Source organism: Cetorhinus maximus, chromosome 16 (genome assembly GCF_964194155.1).
Source record: "Cetorhinus maximus chromosome 16, sCetMax3.hap1.1, whole genome shotgun sequence".
Lineage (NCBI taxonomy): Eukaryota > Metazoa > Chordata > Chondrichthyes > Lamniformes > Cetorhinidae > Cetorhinus > Cetorhinus maximus.
Window position 1 is genome coordinate 26,264,515 of NC_135894.1, and position 16,294 is coordinate 26,280,808.

General features: G+C 43.3%; 1 protein-coding gene across 1 annotated transcript in view; it reads right to left on the reverse strand.

Annotated features, from left to right (window-relative positions):
• cfap44 (cilia and flagella associated protein 44) overlaps positions 1-16,294 on the reverse strand; it is a 224,494-nt gene that overhangs the window by 13,263 nt on the left and 194,937 nt on the right. Inside the window, exons 27-28 of the mRNA XM_078559546.1 lie at positions 15,073-15,180; positions 12,632-12,762 (exon numbers count right to left, since the gene is read on the reverse strand). Of these exons, the coding sequence (XP_078415672.1) occupies positions 12,632-12,762; positions 15,073-15,180 (239 nt within the window). The remainder of the gene's footprint in view (positions 1-12,631; positions 12,763-15,072; positions 15,181-16,294) is intronic.

Below are 16,294 nucleotides of genomic sequence, written 5' to 3' on the forward strand. Positions count from 1 at the left end.
GCCTGGGATGGAGGGCGGGGGAGGAATTCCCCATCTGTCAAAGTGTGCTCTTTCGCGCATGCGCATGCAAGAGCGCACTGCTCCCTGAGGCAAAGTCCTGTCTCAGGGAGAATACTGACAGTGGTAAAAACTTTAAAAATAGAAACATTAAAAAATTATTAACATGTCCCCCTCTTGTTACAATGTCACACGAGATGGGACATGTTAATAAAGAACATATAAACTTTATTACTTTTGTACAAAACGGACATGAAACTTCATTCTGCCAGTGGATGAAGTTTCATGAATAATCAGAAGCCCGCTGGGGCTCCTGGCCTGCCCGCCAGCCTTAAGGTTGGCCGGGCAGGGCTTTAAGTACTTTAACTAGCCTGTCAATGGCCTCAATTAGCCATTGACAGGTTGGCGGGCGGACAGCTGATTTCGCTGTCCGTCCGCCTTCCTAAAAATTTAAATGGCCCGGGATGACGTCGGGGATTCCTCCCGAAGTCATCCCGCGTCATTTTCCCCTCAGCGACTGGGCCCCGACCCCAAATCGCCGAGGGGAAAATCCTGAACCATGAGATTTTCCCAACCTACTCAATCTTTTATCATCAGACAAATTGCTTCATTCCAGGAATCAAAATAGTAAACCTTCTCTAAACTGCTTTCAATGTAATTATACCCTTCTTTAAATAAGGAGACCAAAACTGTACACAGTATTCTAGGTGCAGTCTCACCAATGCCCTGTATAGTTGTAGCAAGACTTCCCTACTTTGATACTCTATCCCATTGCAATAAAGGCTAGCAGTCCATTTGCCTTCCTAATGATTTGCTGTACCTGTATGCTTAACTTTTTGTGATTCTTGTACAAGGACACCCAGATCCCTCTGTACCGCAGCATTCTGCAATCTCCCTCCATTTAAGTAATATGCTGTTCTATTCATTCCAGCAAAGTGGACAATCTCTCATTTTCCCACAAAATACTCCAATTGCCAAATATTTGCCCACCCACTTAACGTATCCATATTCCTTTGCAGGCTCTTCGTATCCTCCTCACAACTTGCTTTCCTGCCTACCTTTGTACCATCAGCAGAATTGGCTGCAACACACTCAGTCCATTCATCCAACCCATTAACTCAGTATGCACTACCTACGGTCCTCAGTAGAATTATAATGGTAATTATTTTAAAATCATTGGAAAAAAATATCTCTAATCCTTTAAGTGCCCATTTGGTTTGTAAACAAACAAGAAGCCACATCAAAGACATATTTTGTTATTACAGCCTCTTAAACATTTCAGTTGTTCTTGTATTAATAGAATAGCTGCTGAGCTGAAGCCATTCTTAGCTTCTGAAACCCAGCCAAACATTCATAACAGCTACAGCTGTCATAACAAAAGCTTCCAGCTACATTTCTTGAAACTTACAGAATGGAATGGTGCCCCAATCCCATTTCAAAGCAGAGTTCCTATCAATCAACAGAAGAGCAGGTGCAGAGATCTTTTTCAACTCTCATAAGTGGAAGTTTCTTTTTAAACAACCAGAGCCATCAGTCAATTTAAATCACAGCACAAAACATGACAGTAGATGCTGACAGGATTTTTTTTTACATTTTTTAATGCATGATGGCACTTTTGATAATAGAAAAAGTATTGTAATGCATGACAGCAATTACAGAATGCTGGTCAATGTAGGAGTCAACTTACTCTTGCAAGGCTGATCCCTATGATGAATTACTGCATCATAAAAACATCTACATTACAATACAGGAACTAATATTGACATTTGAAGATGCCAAAACATTTTACACTTAGCTTTCAGAATGTTCCTGACTCCCCAGCAGGCTTCCCCCAGTGGTCACAAACTCTCCAAGGACGTGCATTTTTTTTAAATTTAAAAACCCACACCAGCACATGAAAATGCACAGAAAGGAATACAATTTTTCAGTGGTCCTCACAATGGGGGTCCCATTTTGTTGCATTTGCATTTTGCATGAGGGGGGGATTTTATGGGGCCAGCAAGAGAGGGAAATGTGACAGGCGGTGTGACTTAATTAGGTGGGAGCTAAAATTTTGCTTTCCCAATGATGGGTTCAAATTCAGAGATTAAATCAGTTGTGTTTTAGTAGCATTTCAGGTTTCACATCGTCCCATGGTGGGTTCCTACTTGTAATACATTTGTATGCCATGAATACTCATTATATTAAAACATTTTGTAATTACATCATATCTTCAAGATTAATTCCGTGGGACACAAGAATCTCGTGGCACTGGGTTCCCACTTGTTTGGTGTGCAATTGTCAGCTTTGTGCAGTTGTGTCTGAAGTCAGCAGTTTTCCTTGTTGAACTCTTTGGCACAGGAGAATGGCAGCTTGCATGGGCAAGAGGAAGTCAGAAGTAGGGGAGGGATATAATCTGGGGGCGCGAGGAGTGGAAGAGTGAAGGGCATGGCATCCTGGATGTGGTGGAGACAGTCAGACAAGGTAAGAATATAAGGGGCTTAAAGGGCGGGGTCAGTACTGTCCACATGGGTCCATCTCAGAGTGTTGGCTGACAGAGGGAATGTTCACAGTCACAGGGGGAGGACGATTCAGTAGGGTGGCAAATCCAGTTTGAGGTTGGGATAATCGATCGTCTCATAGGGTGGGTTACAGGATCTGACAAAAACTTGGATAATGTGAGGAAGGTCTAGGATCAAAGGGGGAATGTCGATAAAGACAGATGTAGGCTGGGGCGGGGAGAGATGGTATTTCCAATTGGAGGGTGACATGGTCCAGGTTGTGGTTGCAGGGTTACAGATGGAAGGGCCAAAGTGATGTTGGGAGGGTAAACTGTAATGGGGACAAGCGTGAAGGTGGAGAGTAAAGGCTTCTAACAGAAACCTGACTACAACCATGTTCTCTCTCCAAAAGTACATGTGGATTGAAGTTCGAAGTAGGAGGAGTCCAGTGTGTTGTGGGTGGAGATTTGGTTGGGAATAATATGATGAGTTGAAAATCTCCCTGCTCATCAGCTCTTTGGGTGAAATCCATGGATGCACATGTTCTCGTCTCACTGTCTGCCCTCTTCACACAGTTCAACTGCTGGAATACCTACCCCTGGGTCTCATAAACCCAATATTTCTGCAACCTTGGAAGACAATACAACAAAGGAAGGCCCTTGCTGGTCGACAAGAAGAGGCTGCAATGACAGCAACAGACAGCACCAGAGGGGGAGGCTGGTCAGGATGCAGCCATCCAGGGAAGACATTGTCGAAGTTGGGCACTGGCACATCATCACGTCCTCAGGAACTAATTACCTCCAGATGTCTGAGAGGCAATGCCAGAGTGACTGGCAGAGGATGTCCCGGGAAATGGTCAATGCTCAGTAGATCGTTCAGCAAGACCTGTAGCCACGTGGATTCAGTGGGAACCCCATGCCAGCCAATCTCAAGGTGACTGCAATGCTCAATATTTTTGCCAGCAGTGGATTCCAGGGTGCAATGGGGCATACCACACACAGGTGCATAAAGGAGGTGAGCAATGCCCTCGTCTGTCATGCTAATGACTTCATCCAATGCCCCGCTGATGATGACAGCCAAGCTGCAAGGTGAGTGGCCTTTGGAGCCATTGTTTATTTCCCTAAAGTGCAAAGGGTCATCAACTGCATTGATGTGACCATTAGAGCTCCCTGGGAACTGCTAGCTGCATTTGTGAATCACAAAGGCTTTCACTCTTTGAATGTGCAACTGGTCTGCGACCGCAAGCGAAGAATTATGCAGGTTTATGCTCGTTTCCCAAGGAGATGTCATGGCTTACACATCTTGTGAAACTCAAAGTTCCTGGAGCCTTTTAAAGCCCCAGCCCAGGTTGGAGGCTGGATCCTGGGTGACAGGCACTATCTACTGAGGATATGGCTGATGATACCAGTGAGGTATCCCCAGAGCACAGCAGAAGAGCAGTACAACCAAGCTCACGCCTGTACCGAAGCTATCATTGAACACACCATTGGTCTGCTTAAGATGTGCTTCTGCTGCCTTGACTGGAATGGCACCACAGACGATATCATGAATAGCTGTGATCTGCTGTGCACTGCACAACCTGGCCATGCAATGTGGACATCTGTTACAACAGGATGAGCGGGAGGAGCATCACTCCTCCTCAGATGAGGATGAATTGGATGAGCCTGAGTAGGAGGCCATGAATGTGATTGGTCCTTTACTGGATTCCAGGGCCACGGAGAGATGTGCATGGAATACCACGGACAATCTAATATCCACCTGATTCGCCCAAAGGCAAGGGACCTACATGACCATTGCCCCATTGCTAGAACTCCACTGCCTTCCTGGGATGTAGACCTACCCCTGCCATCCTCCCTTGTAAAGTAACCTGTAAACCTGTGTCCTTTGCCACTTCTGTCCAGGCCCTCTTGGTCAGGCAGGAGGGTCCTCTGATGCCATCTAGAGAAAGAGCATCTCCTGCCATTTCCCTGACAGCCTGGAGGAGAAACTGCAGAAAGGCATCACTGAAGCATGGGGCTGGTCTCTGTCAATGCTCTGACATCTCCATGGTTCAGTTGAAGGGACTCGGACGTGAGGTGGGGGCCCTATGACAAGGACGAATAGTTAAGGGAGAATGATGAGGGAAGAAGTTTGGGGGGCTTGGTGATGAGGGGGTGCAACGTAAAATGGAAGAAAATACTTGATGGGCTGGAGGTGGCGAGGGAAGTTGTGGCCGTGCTGCAAAGCCTCCCTGTTTGTCCAGGAGGCTCTTTTACAGTCTTCCCTACCTGCTACCTTGTTGACTGACACAGATTTCATCAATGAGAAGTTTCCCCTGCTACAGGATCACATGTCTCCTGTGCACACTGCTGGCACTTTAAATTTTAAATAGAATCACGTGGATACTGGCAAAAAGCAAGAGAGTGGAAGCAACGACCAGTTCCAGTTCTGCTGTCAGGAACGCCACCCCACAGTTAAAATTCCACCCAAGGCCTCCTTGACCTGCCAAAAGGCCACAAAAAAATGGGGTGGGGGTCAGGAAGACACAGAAAAATTGTTCTTCGAGCAAATAAAACTATGTTCAACGGTTTACGACCCTGATTCGCACCTCCATTGGGAGATGAGAATCCAGCCCTTTAACTCTGTTTCTCTCTCCACAGATGCTGTCTGACCTGCTGAGTATTTCCCAGCATTTTCTATTTTTATTAGCGTACTTCAGGTGTGGTCTTACCAAGGCCCTCCCTAACAATTATGGTGATATTTCTTTATCTTATATTTCAATACCTTTGGAATAAAGGGTAATATGCCACAAAAACAGAAAATGCTGGAAAAACTCAGCAAGACTAACAGCATCTGTGGAGAGAAAGAGAGTTAACATTTCGAGTCCATATGACTCTTCTTCAGAGCTAAAGAGAAGTAAAAATGTGATGAAATTTATATTGATTAAGAGGGGTAGAGTGGTTAAAGCTGGATAGAAGGCCAGCGATAGGTGGAGGCAAAGGAGAGATTGACAAAGATGTTTGCTTTCCTAATGCTTGCTAAACCTGCATGTTAACTTTCTGTGACTCATGTGCAATAATATCCAAATCCCTCTGAGTTTCAACATTCTCCAGTCTCTCACCATTTAAAAAAAAATTCTGCTTTTCAATTTTTCCTACCAAAGTGGGTAACTTCACATTTCTCCACATTATATTCCATCTACCACATTCTTGCCCACTCACTTAACCTGTCTATATCCTTTTGTACACTCTTTGCACCCTCCTCTCAGATTACTTTCTCACCTAACTGTATTGCCAGAAACTTGGATATATTATACTCGATTTCCTCATCTAGGTTAATGATCTGTTCCGATGATGCCACTTTCCAAAACGGCGCTTCTGACATCTCTTCCTTCTTCCTTAACCGAGGTTTCCCCCCAACTGTGGTTGACAGTGCCCTCAGCCATGTCCGACCCATCCCCCGCGCCTCTGCCGTCAAACCTTCCCCTCACTCCCAGAACCATGGTAGGGACACCTTGTCCTCACTTTTCACCCACCAGTCTCCGCATTCAAAGGATCATCATCCATTTCCGCCAACTCCAGCATGACGCCACCACCAAACACATCTTCCCCTCACCCCCCTCATCAGTATGCCATAGGGACCGATCCCTCTGGGACACCCTGGTCTACTCCTCCATCACCCCCAACACCTCATCCCCTTCCCAAGGCGCCTTCCCATGCAATCACAGAAGGAACAACGCCTGCCCCTTTACCTCCTCCCTCCTCACCGCCCAAACACTCCTTTCAGGTGAAGCAGCGCTTCACTTGCACCTTCTTCAATTTGGTCGACTGCCTTCGCTGCTCCTAATGTGGTCTCCTCTACATTGGGGAGACTTAATGCAGACTGGGTGACCACTTTGCAGAACACCTTCGGTCTGTCTGCAAGCATGACCCAGACCTTCCTGTCACTTGTCATTTCAACACGCCACCCTGCTCTCATGCCCACATATCCATCCTTGTCCTGCTGCAATGTTCCAGTGAAGCTCAACGCAAACTGGAGGAACAGCACCTCACCTTCCGACTAGGCACGTTACAGCCTTCCGGACTTAACATTGAGTTCAACAGCTTCAGACCATGAGCTCTCTCCTCTTTCCTGACCCCTTTTTTAATCCCATTTTTCCACAGTCATTCTTATTTTTTTATCCACTTATTTTTATTTATTTTTATTTTTATTCATTGTTTTATCTCCTTTTTATCTGTCCTTTTATCCCATTTTCTATGCTTTTTTCCACACCACCGCCCCTCCCTCCACCCCATCTCTAAAAAGGCCATCTGCCACTCGTTCCATGTTGTCCTTTCACAGAGTGCTTACCCTTGTTCTGCTATTATCACATTCTGCTTTCTTACCTTTATGCCACTATCAGCACCTTTTTTAGCTCTAACCACTACCATTAACACTCCCTTTGTCCTTTTGTTAATGACATCTTTGTCAAATTCTCCTTTGTCCCCACCTATTGCTGGCCTTCTATCCAGCTCCACCCACTACACCTGCCTTAAACAGTATAAATTTCATCACATTTCTACTTCTCTTTAGCTCTGAAGAAGGGTCATATGGACTCAAAACGTTAACTCTGTTTCTGTCTCCACAGATGCTGCTAGACCTGCTGAGTTTTTCCAGCATTTTCTGTTTTTGTTTCAGATTTCCAGCATCCGCAGTCATTTGCTTTTATACTAGATTGTAAATAGCTTTGTCCCAAGCACTGATCCTTCTGATCCCTCACTGGTTACGTCCTACTAACCGGAAAATTACACATATTCCGACTCTCTGCTTTCTGCTCATTAACCAATCCTCAATCCATGCTAATTCATTACCGCTAATCACTTTGGCCCTTGAACAGCACATCATCAAATGCCTTGTGAAAATCTAAATGCACTCCTTACAATCCACTGATTGCCCCTATATCCACCCTATTAGTTACAACTTCAAAAAAACTTCAAAAAGATTTGCCGAACAGATTGTATTAATAATTAACAGATTGAAAGGGAAACCCTATGTTGCCTCAGCCCAATCATATTATTTTCTAAGTGCCCTATTATCACATTACTAGTAATAGAATTAGCATTTTCCCTACCACTGGCATCTGGCTAACTGGCCCATACTTTCCTGCTTTCTCTCTCCCTCTTTTCTTGAACAGGGATCCTATAAACTACACCCACCAATGTTTTCTTTCTCTTGCTGTTTCTTAGCTTCACCCAAACTAATTCTACATCTTGATTTCTTGGCTAAGATCCTTACTGTTTTCATCCCACCCTCTATTATCTATTCCTCCTTTTCCATTTTTCCTATTGCTTCTAAAAGTCAAGCACCCTGGAATATTTTTAATTCCCAACCTCTATATGCACATCTCCATAATGGCTATTAGAACAAACACATTCATTTTTATCTGTGCTACTGATTCACTTATTTTGCTGAGAATGCATTACGCTTTCAAATATAGCATTCTTAGCTTTTTGTCCTATTTTTCCCAATGTCACCCGTCACTGATACCTCCATTACTTTTGCTAAACTCCCTGTTCCTTCCAACTTTATTTTTACCTAAGTGACTACTTTGTTCCACAGCCTCAACATTTCTTTTGTTGCTTTTGAATTTACCCTTTTCCTGAATCCTCCCACCCATTCCCCTTCATTAATGTAAAGCCTGTTGACAATGCCAATGATTTGATTGAAGCTCAGAAGGAGGCTATTCGGCCCGTTGTGTCAATGCCAGCTCTTTGCAAGAGCAATGCATCTTATGCCACTCCCTGTTTCTCCTCATAGTCCTGCAAATTTTTCCTCTTCAGAGAATGATCCAAGTTTCTTTTGAAAGCCTCAGTTGAATGTGCTTCCACTCCGCTCTCGGGTGACGCATTCCAGGTCCTCATGACTTGTTGCATGAAGAAGTTTCTCCTTGAGTTGCCACTGTCAATCACCTGAAATTGGTATCCTCTGGTTCTTGATCCTTCCATTAATGGGAACAGTTTCTCTCTATCTCTCTGTCCAGGCCCCTCATGATTTTGAATGCCTCTATCAAATGTCTTCTTACTTATCTCTAGGGAGGACAGTCCCAGCTTCTTCAAACCATATTCATAATTGAAGCTCCTCATCCTTGGAATCGTTCTTGTGGGTCTTTTCTGCACTCTCTCTCCAATGCCTTCACATTTTTCCTAAAGTGTTGAGCCCAGAAATGGATGCAATACTCCAGTTGAGGCTGAACTAGTGTTTTGTACAGGTTTATCATAACTTCCTTAATTTTGTACTCTATGCCCCTATTTATAAAGCCCAGGATCCTGTATGTCTTTTTAACCACTTTCTCAATCTGTCCTGCAACTTTCAATGATTTGTGCACATATACCCCAGGTCACTCTGTTCCTTCGCCCCCTTTAGAATTGTACCCTTTATTTTATATTGCCTTTCTCATTCTTCCTATCAAAATGAATCACTTCACACATCTCTGCATTAGATTTCATCTGTCACACGTGTATCCATTCCACCAGCCTGTCTATGTCCCTTTGAAGTTTATCACTATCCTTCTCACAGTTCACAACACTTCCAAGTTTTGAGTCATCTGCAAAATTTGAAATTGTGCCCTGTACACTTAAATCTAGGTCAGAAAAGATCAGATCAGAAAAGCTGTGGTCCTAATACTGACTCCTGGGAAACCCCTCAGCATACCTTCCTCCAATCCGAAAAACAACCGTTCACCCATTTTCTGCCACTCTGCCAACTTTGTATCCATGTTGCCACTTTCCCTTGTATTCCATGGGCTTCAACTTTGATGGCAAGTTTATTATCTGGCACTTTATAAGCACCCTTTGGAAGTCCATGCTCACCACATCAACTGCATTACCCTCGTCAGCCCTCTCTGTTATATTATTAAAAACTCAATCAAGTTAGTTAAGCAGGATTTGCTCTTATCAAGTCCATACTGGTTTTCCTAATTAATCTACACTTTTTCAAGGCCTGAATTTCACACTCCCCCGCCAGCAGGTTTTTAGGCATGGGGGAACGGGATTCCCTCTGGGTTCCCGCCTGACCTGACCATGCAGCGATTTTATGCTGGGGTGGGAAGGCCTCGGTCAATTATTGGCCATTTAAGGACTGTTTCCCACCCAGCCTCAATTTTTAGGCTGGTGGGAGGATTAATCTGGTGTGGAGGATGCCCAAAGAACGGGCTTAGATCTGGGGCGGGAAGGGGTGGGGACACCTCCATCAGAAGCCCCCCTCTGACAGCGGGCACCCCCCTTAAGGTCCAGTGGCCGGTGACCTCCCTCCCCACCCCGGCCTTCCCTACAATCCCTGACCTGAGACTTAGGCTCAGGCATGTTGATGCGCTTTCTTTTCAGTCCACTGCAGCTCTTGTCACCAATCAGATTGGCCAGCAGCTCTCTAAGGCAGGAGTTCCTCCCAAGTGAAGGGCTCAAGGCCTGCAGCTAATTGATGCTCATTTGAGCATTAAATGGCAGCAGAGCCGACTCTTTGGATGGCAGGAAGGGAGACCTGGCCATCTGAGAAATTCAGGCTCAAGTGACAGTTCCATGTGGCACTTTAGTCCAAGAATAGTGACAAAGATAGATTACATCCTAGTTAGTTACCTTCACCTGTAGTCTAACTTTTAAGGTTAATTTTAACTCCTAGCTGGTTTCCTTTTTGCACACATCTGCACAAGTCTAGGCCTCTAATAATGGCGAAGATCCTGTGAGAGCAGGAGGGAAGTGGCTGCCGGCTTTGTGGAAATCACGCAGCACATGACTGCTCATCGCAGATGTAGAGAAGAGATTTCTGGGAGGTTTCATGGGAGGAAATAGGGGAAGAAGAGGGGCGAAGGATGGAGCTGGGGAGGCCTAAACTTTCCTTGTAGGGCCCAGAGAATCATTTCTGCTGCTCTTTGACTCACAAAGGAAAGTCAGAAAAAAAAAATCATGTCTCAATCCTCTTCTGACTTGCTTCAATAGAGCAGGGAGGCCATAGACTACCAGGCTTCATTTGACATCACTGGAGCTCAGCATAAGAACATATGATTTAGGAGCAGGACTAGGACAATCAGCCCCTCAAGCCTGCTCCGCCATTCAATAAGATCATGGCTGATCAGATTGTAACCTCCCACCTGTCCCCAATAACCTTTCAACCCCTTGTTTATCAAGAATCTATTTACTGCTGCCTTATAAATATTCAAAGGCCCTGCTTCCACTGCCTTTTAAGGAAAGGAGTTCCAAAGTCTCATGACCATCTGTGAGAAAAAATTTCTCCTCAGCTCTTTCTTAAAAGGTGACCCCTTATTTTTAAACAATGACCCCTAGTGCAATATCCTGTCCACGTCCACGCTGTCAAATCCCTCAACATCTTAAACGTTTCAATCAAGTCACCTCCTACTCTTCTAAATTCCAGTAGATACAAGCCCAGCCTGACCAACCTTTCCTCAAAGACAACCTGCCCATTCCAGGTATTAGTCTAGTAAACTTTCTCTGAACTGCTTTTAACACATTTACATCCTTTCTTAAATAAGGAGACCAATTCTGTACACAGTACTCCAGATGTGGTCTCACCAGTGCCCTGTATAACTGATGCATAACCTCCCAACTTTCATGCTCAATTCCCCTTGCAATAAATGATAACATTCTATTAGTTTTCCTAATTACTTGATGTACCTGCATACTAACCTTTTGTGATTCATGTGCTAGGACCCCTAGATCCCTCTGCATCTCAGAGCTTTGCAATCTCTTACCATTTAGATAATATGCTTCTTTTTATTCCTCCTGCCAAAATGGACCATTTCATATTTGCCCACTCCATTTGCCAAATCTTTGCCCACTCACTTAACTTATCTGTGTTCCTTTGTGGACTCTTTATGTCCTCTTCACAATTTATTTTCCTACCTCTTGTGAGAAATGGATTTTTAAAAAATATTTTTGGGGAATATTGTGTTATTCTGTGAAATGGCTGTAGCTGTTGAACTGGAGGTGTGAGATGTAGCAGCTGGGGCTGTGGCTGGAGTTGTGGTTGAGAGAGGATGCAGTTTGAATAAGCCATCCAGTCAAGCCAGAAAAGTCTTAGGCTGCAAAAAGCAGCTTTATTCTGAAGTTTAGATTTTCACAGCAGAGTGGAAGAGTTACAGGTCATGTGATATGCCTTTATTGAAGCTGCAGCAGTTTGCTTTAGGTAATATTGCTGAATTTTTTTTAATAGGTAAACATCCAAAAGGGTATGTTGCCTGGAAGGTGTTTACTTGTGGGTCTGGTCAAGTGAAGATTCTTTTTGTGGGAATGTTTTGTAAGACTAAGTTTGACTGTGTATCTGTAATCTTGTGTGTTTGTGTTTTTCTTTTATCTTTTTTAATAAAACTTTTACTTTTAATTTTTTTTAAATCCCAAAAGTGTTACTGGATTTCTGAGGCCAGTCAGCCTGACCCCAGTGAAATCTTGGACTTACCTAAGTGTCCAGGTCCATCACTAAATGGCCTACCTGCTGTACCAGCAGTGGCCACCATTCCTACTTGGTACAGCCAGTGTGCAGAGCTGCCAGTGGCCTCTGATTGGATAGCAGCTAAGACGCTCTCCTGGAGATGGACAGAAGTCCCACCTCATACAAATTAAAGGGTCATTGCCTGAAAATATATAGCGGGGCAACCTGGCTATGCAGAGGCAGTTCACCCTTTTGTTCACCCTTTCAGGTGGAAGCAAAGTCTTTGAATAACTTTAAAGCAGAGGTTGTTAGATTCTTGATAAGCAAGCGGGTGAAAGGTTGGGGGTAGGCAGGAATGTGAAGTTGAGGTTGAAATCAGATCAGCCATGATCTTATTGGATGGCAGAGCAGGCTCAAGGGCCCGAGTGGTCTACTCCTGCTCCTAATTTAGGTGTTCACATGAGACATGGAGAAAGGTGTAAAATCCAGCCAATTGGGTTCTCAGGCAGGTAACTGTGAACAGTGGTGCAAATCCTCATGAGACTTGACTAATGACTATACCCCGGGGAGAACATTTCCTATTTCTCACCAATAACATCTCCCTTCTGGTTCTCTGCATTGTCATTGCAATTTACTGTTTTATTCCACTGCTACTTGACTGAACAAAAGCTCTATGTTCTTGTTATCTAAAAGAAAAGTTGCTTAAGGTATAGTTATATATTCTTATTTAAACAGCTAGAAAGACTCAAGTCACAAACCTTCTTAGCAATCATATCATATTCTTTCTTTAACAATTCCACAGATTTTTTCTCTTCAGCCAAGGCTTCCTCAATATCCAATCGCTTTTCTCGAAGTAGAAGGGTGTTTTCAAATAGCGCTGGGTCACAAGCTGCGTAAACAAGGCAGGTGACAGATTTGACAAGATATCTCTTTTTTAACCAAATTTAACAGGATGGCTCAATGATAGCTAAATTCCTCAATGTAGCAATGTTTGAAAGAATCATACAGGATTACAGTACACAACAAGGCCTTTCAGCCCACTGTGACAACTCTTTGCTACAGCAATCTAAAACAATTCCCGCTGTCCCACTCTCTACCCATAGCCCTGCACTAATCGAAAAGTAATCCTACTGTTCCACTTTCTCCCCATACCCTGTACCAATACAAAACTAATTCCACTTCCCCACTCTCTCTCTATATCCCTGCACCAATCCAAAACTATTCCCACTGTCCCATTCTCTACCCATACCCCTACATTAATCCAAAACTAATCCTACTGTACCACTTTGTCCCCATAGCCCTGCATCAATCTCAAAATAATATCACTGCCCAACTCTCTCCCCATAGCCCTGTATCAATCCCAAACTAATCCCATTGCCCTACCCTCTGTCCACAGCCCTGCATTGTTCCAAAACTAATCTCACTGTCCCACTCTCTCCCCATAGCCTGGTATCAATCCCAAACTAATTCCACTGCCTCACTCTCTCCTCATAGCCCTGTATCAGTCCCAAACTAATCCTACTTCCCCACTCTCTCCCCAGAGCCCTGTATCAATCCAAAACTAGCCTCACTACCTCAGTCTCTTCCCATAGCCTGTATCTTCTCTGTTTCAAATCTTTATCCAGATTTCCCTAAAAAATGCCATGGTCTCTGCTTAAACCACACCCGTGTTAAAGCATTCCATGCTCCAATAACTCTCTGTGTAAATATGTATTTTGTAATTGCTCTCTCACTCTCTCAGTAGCAATTTTAGATTGATGACCTCCCATCATTGACCTTTAACTAGAGGAAATAGTCTTTCCATATCCACTCTATCAAAACCCGGCATCCCTTTAAAACTCTCTATTAAATCTCCTCTTAGCCTTCCCTTTCTATAATGAGAAGCCCAAACCTGTACACAGAGCTCTAACTATGGCCTAATAATTATTTATTTGTGCAAAAATCAAGTATAATTACTTTCTCATTCTTATACTCAATGTTTGTTGTTTGCGTGTTTGAAGTCAGTAGTTCTGCATCAGCTACTTCCACCCCCTCCAACTCCATGCTCTTGTGTGTAGTATGCCATTGGGTTAATACCCTCTCATTTTCAATCAAGACACAACAATTTTTTTTGAACTAGGAGCAGGAGTAGGTCATTTGGCCCCTCGAGCCTGCTCCGCAATTCAATAAGATCATGGCTGATCTGATTGTGGTCTCAACTCCACATTCCTGCCTACCACCAATAACCTTTCACCCCCTTGTTAGTCAAGAAGTATCTACCTCTGCCTTGAAAATATTCAATGACCCTGCCTCCACAACTCTCTGGGGAAGAGAGTTCCAAAGACTCACGACCCTTTGAGGGAAAAAAAACTTTCCTCATCTCTGTCTTAAATGGGAGGCCCTTTATTTTTAAATCCCCTAGTTCTAGTCTCTCCCACAAGGGGAAACATCCTTTCAGCATCCATCCTGTCAAGTCCCCTCCAGATCTTATGTTTCAATAAGATCACCTCTCATTCTTCTAAACTCCAATGGATACAGGCCCAGCCTGTCCAACCTTTCCTCATAAGATAAACCCCCATCCCAGGTATCCGTTGAATAAATTATATACCTTGCAGTAGAACGTTTACATTCATCCACTAAATTGTCTCTTAACTTGAAACCCACTACTTTTCCCAAAAGCCTTGGCTTGGATTCAATATTTTTACTGGGACTCTGAATTTGGATTGTGCAATCTGAGCATGTGCTGTATTGATGGAACATTTTTCATCAGCTTCTAGCATATTTTAGACCAGCTATTTATTTTTAAGTCATTTGATGAAAAGCAAAAGGATGAATTTCAAAAGCTTCGTCGAGGTAAAGTACATATTGTGTGCTGTCCTTAAAACAGGGAAAGTATGTGTGTAAGGGCTTGTAAGTATGTGTGCATATGGAAGTGGGTGTAAAATAAATGACCATAGGCATATCTGCTGTTACTCTTGGTTTATGTTAAATAAATATCAGAAATTGTAATAAGCAGGGTGAAGGAGACTGGTATCAGAATGACAGGGGTGATTATGTGAGAAAAAAAAAGAGAAAGATACGTAAGTGCCATTACGGCCATCCTGAGGGTGAGATAGATTATGTAAAAATAAAAGTTCTTTCTTATTTCCAGTTATTTAAATAAAATATTGCTATTGATTTTTTCAGTGACACTTAAGCCAGGCACTGATATATTTCTTACTCTCTGGACAAGCAGAGTCATCCACTCCACCATCGTCAGAATCTGATTCATCCTCATCACTGTAGCCAAATTCCTCATCCGATTCTTCATCGGTCTCTTCATCTGACTCTATAGACGAAAAGTCATATCAGAATAAAAGAATAGCGGCTTCATAATTACTGTTGTAGCTTTCAGTATTAACATATGAGGGAATGTACAGTAACAGGCAGCAATATTGGTGCATGAGAAAAGGATTGTAATAGACGGTTCTATCAGTAGATGAGAAAAGGACAGCAATAAAGAATGTTTGTTAGGAAACTAAAACAGACATTTAAATATTGTGATGCATTAGCAATTCCCAAATCATTAAAACGCCACAGGAACATATGTTAATATCCACACTTACATTTCCAGCAGCCGGGTACTCTAATCTTTGGCTCACTTCCTGAACACTCAAAGTCTGCCCACAGCCTACCAAGGTCAAGTGAGATGTGTGATCGGATACTCACTACTCCTCTGAATGGTATTGCCACATCAACACTCGAAGCTCAATGCCATCAACAGAGCTGTTTCCTTGGTTGACCCCTCTGAACCCAATATCCACACCCTCCACAACCAGCCTGTTGCGTCTTCAGTTTGAAAAATCTGCAGGATTCACTGCAGCAATTCACCAAGAATACTTAAACAGCCTGTCTGTCGTCTACCAAAGAGAAGAGCAGCAATGTTTTGGGAACACCAGCACCTCAGAGTCACACACACAGGAAGAAATATACAGTTAATTAGGGAATGGAGTAACAAACATGGAATAATAATCATGGGGGATTTCAAACATCCTTATATTAACTGGACTGAAGCGAGGTTAAGGAAATGGAGTTCCTACAATGTTTACAGGACTGCTTTCTATTTCCAATAAGTAAAGATCCCAACAAGGGAAGATTCACTATTGGCTTTAGTAATGGGGAATGAACCAGAGCAGATAGTAGAAGTAGAAGTAGGGGAACATCTAGGCAATAGTGATCATAATATAATGATGATAGCGAGGGACATAAATATAATGAAAGCCAGGTTAATAGATTGGAGAAAAGCTAATTTTGAAGGGCTTAGAATAGAACTTGGGAAAATAAAATGGGAGACAGTATGGGCAAACAACGATTTAGAACAATGTTAAAATGGTGTTCAAAAGTATGCAGGAAAAATATATTCTGCTAAAAGGAAAGAACAAATTAAACATGAGTGAGACTCG